Below are 3,817 nucleotides of genomic sequence, written 5' to 3'. Positions count from 1 at the left end.
GCTTACTTTTTTGTTTCTGAAATAACTTTCATCAACTAGCACCAGTTTGATGTAGACCTTTAGAAGTAATTTGTCAAATCTATATAATTCAGGGGAATAAAAGAGCGACATGCTATATTATTTTTTATCGGAAGGAACACTTCTTTTCACATAGATATCATCAGCCCAAATTTTGATGGGCTGAAATAAGTAGGTCAGAGCCAATAAATGGATGGATCAATACTCAAAAATTTGAACAAGTTATAATTTCATGTGCTAGTTTTGTCCCATCTAGTACCACATATTTCCAACTCAAGCATATAGAATAGTGTGTCAAGAAAATGTGCATGTTCATTAATTCATCAAACATTGCAAGCTATAGGTTATAAGTGTATATATTCTCCTTTTGTTTCAATTTATTAGAGCATGTTAGGTATGCAGTTTTATCTGCACTGAAAATGGGCGAGAAATATTAGTGAGCTGACATAACTCTCTTGGTAAATCAGTATAGTTCTTCAATAATGTAAAGTACAAAGAGCATTAAAAATAGCAACATGGAAGTGTAGAGCGAGATCGACAGATTCCATACCACTTGGACTGGGTTGAGAAACTTTGAGCAATGAGCCTCTCATGTTTTCCTCAAGACCATGAAGGTGTTCATAGTTCCACTTCAGAGGCTGCAGAGTTTGGGCGTAGAAGAGAGTCATAAACACTGGAATCGAGGCGATTAATCTTCTTCATAATCTCGCAGAACTTCTCAACTCTAACAGGGTCATTATTGTCGTCCTCAAAATAAGCTAGAAACATCTTGATGGATTCATCCTTAGGAAACCAAACTTTTTTCTTAGGATTTGCCTTGCTGGCACCCATCTCCAAATACTTCAGAGCAAAGTCTATCTGCGAATTTTTTATATAGAAATTTGTGAATGCATCGTAAGTCCTTAAGTTGGGTTCAACGCCTTGTTTCAACACATTCTGATAAAGCAAATTTGCTTCTTCGATCATATTTCTGTCAAGATAGGACTCCATCATCACATTTGAAACTCTGATGTCATAGAATTTACAACCTGACTCCCATTCTCTAAAACGTTTCTCAAGGGTTTCCGAGTCCCCCAGTTTGGATAGAGCCAAAAGCACGATGAGATAGCTAAACTTGCTGGGAGTTGGGAAAACTGACTTTAGTAATTCCCATGAGCGATTGACTCCTGATGGATTAGATGTTTTCTGATATAATGTGATTAAGGTATGGAAAGCTTCACGGTCATGCATATCTTTCATTTTCTCCATCTTTTGGAGAATATCATTCGCCTTATCAAGGTAGCCGGTATTGATATATATCCCAGCTAGGTTTCCATATGTGAGCCAGTCAAACTTTACCTGATGCTTTTCCATCTTTTCAACAACAGCCTCAACTGATACTATATCCTTCACTAAAGCATAACTGTTCATCAACTGATTATAGGTGAACATATCAACTGCAATATTTCTCTGCTCCATTTCTTGAACCAGTGCAGAGACTTTTTCAGGCTGGCCATTTCTTAAATGAAGAGATATCACATTGTTATAATTTAAAGTAGATGTAAAATTAAGCTCCTTCATCTTCTCAAAAAGCTTTGACACTTTATCAAACATTTTCTGCCTGCAATAAGAGCTGAGAAGTGCTCCATAGGTCTTACTAGTTTTTTCAGATTCTTGCAGGCTGTCAAAATACATTTCGGCTGAATCTGTTCCCTTTGTGTTGGCAAGAAGGTGTATCCGTATTGCCCGATCACCATTGCTGATCATAATTTTGCTGCTTTCCATCCATTCAGACAGCTGCATTTGGAAGTTCATTGATTAAGACAATATGTCCAAAACAAAAACAGCAGCTTATGTAATTGAAGGGTAAAAGAAAAGGAGATCAACTTCGATAAGACTATTATATGATTCATGAAACAAGAATAGTTTGAATAGCACCAGTCACTGTAATATAGCCAATTCAAACAAGGGTCATTGAATTGAATTGGATAGAGTCATTGAATACAGCAGACAGTCTAAAAAATTGGACTAAAGCCAATACAAACAAATCTTCTGTTGTGATTATGAAACAACTATTTGCCCAATCATAGCATATTCATTCATTATTAACTTGTCAAGACCAAGACACTAAATAAAAAACACGATATTACGAGCAAAAAATTTGTATGTCAACTCAAGTTCAGATTATGACACATAAACGATATAGCTTAAACTATCAGTATTCTTAATTTCCCCTGAACTTGGCTATTTGATAGTCTTTACCCCTAGATGTTGATGTGGCAAAGAGAACGACTATTCTCTTTTAGGTGAGTCGGGATTGAAACACTCAAGCTCTTCAAAGTCTACTTGTGGGATTACACTAAGTGTGATGTTGTTCTTTGTCAATCACTTTCCTTTTCCATTCTGATCAAATCGAGGTTCAATTCCACAATAGTTCTCACAAATGCATTGACACTATGCAAGTCATAGAATATTCCCCAATTTCCACTTTTAGTTGGAACTTGTACTCCTAGTTGACTAGGCACAATAGTTTATGAGCGAAATTAACTTGATTTATATCTTGTTAATGAGAGATTTATAGCAGGTTAAGGAATTACTATCTGAAGCAAAAATGTTATATTGGAGACAATAAGTCAACAAGCATATTTATTTGAGACTCCAACTATTGTTAGTGTAATGAATATTTGACAAAACCACTCTGAATCGCAAACAAAGAGAAAAGCAATGAAGAACTAGAAAAAACTTACAAATTTGTAACACTAAATGTTTCAAGGAAAACTCAATTGGAAAACACTAAATGACTTGTGGAAGTCATTTTTTCTTTGTATTCTTAGTATGCTTCACCATTCCGATCAACACTTCGACATTACAATCCATCTTAAATAATCATAATAAACATTTTTCAGAAAATATTTTCCATTCAACAAACAAACAGTGGAAATGAAAAAAGAAATTGCAGGAAAAACATCTCCATGGAAAATGTAAACTTTATCATCGTAAATACTTAATTGAGTTACTTAGAGAGAAAAAAAAAACATGCTCAGAGATGAAAGATAGATACCTGAAGGGCAAGATCAAACCTATCGGTTCTACGGAGATTGTTGATACAGCCAATAATGTCTAGCTTTTGTATGGATTCCCCTTCGTTATCCAATTTGTTTAAAGCATCTTTGAAGTTAGATTCAGAGTCTGCTCTATTGATAAGGTCCGACAATTTCCGGCGACCGTCGCTTATTCGTTTTCTTTGGCTGATGGACGGCGTTGATACGGTCTCCGCCACCGCCGTTTCTGTTGAGAAACATCGGCGATAAGTTGTTGATCGGAGAAGCTTCAAACAGATAGCTTTGCTCACCATTTCTTTTGTGGTGAAGTAAGATGGATGAAGAAGAAAGGGTTTAACTAGGGTTTATAACTAAGAAGAAATGTTTCACTTTCACGGCTACAAAAATTGAAAAAGAATATACAAAAATTAACCAATACACTTGTGGAAAATAAGAGACCAATATGAATTTTAAAAACTTTCAATTAGGTTGAAGATTATTTGACTTTTTCAAAAAAAATATATCTCAATAAATATTCAATCTTTTGAAATTCATTCAAAAATAGTAAAAATATAGGATAGTAAAAAAAAAAACATTTATGCGATACCCATTGATTCAAATTCAACCACATTCGTACTTTTACTTCAAAACTTACATTTTCTAAAATCTTATAATCCTAATTCCTATGGAAGAATCCTATATAAGATTTATGTGTCAATACAAATTTTTGAAAACTCCTAATGCATTGTTATTGTGTTATTATTGTCATCTCTATCATT

General features: G+C 34.4%; 1 protein-coding gene across 1 annotated transcript; it reads right to left on the bottom strand.

The window, feature by feature from the left end:
• Positions 1 to 438: 438 nt before the first annotated feature.
• LOC102581046 (pentatricopeptide repeat-containing protein At4g01990, mitochondrial-like) lies at positions 439 to 3,461 on the bottom strand. Its single transcript, XM_006344708.2, has 2 exons — positions 3,059 to 3,461; positions 439 to 1,794 (listed from the first exon to the last, which is right to left on the bottom strand). Exons 1-2 carry the CDS (start codon positions 3,350 to 3,352, stop codon positions 637 to 639), a joined length of 1,452 nt encoding a protein of 483 aa, XP_006344770.1. The 5' UTR covers positions 3,353 to 3,461; the 3' UTR covers positions 439 to 636.
• Positions 3,462 to 3,817: the final 356 nt, after the last annotated feature.

This window comes from Solanum tuberosum, unplaced genomic scaffold (assembly GCF_000226075.1).
Source record: "Solanum tuberosum cultivar DM 1-3 516 R44 unplaced genomic scaffold, SolTub_3.0 scf00060, whole genome shotgun sequence".
In the NCBI taxonomy this organism is placed as follows: domain Eukaryota; kingdom Viridiplantae; phylum Streptophyta; class Magnoliopsida; order Solanales; family Solanaceae; genus Solanum; species Solanum tuberosum.
This window is presented reverse-complemented; position numbering and strand designations above follow the sequence as displayed.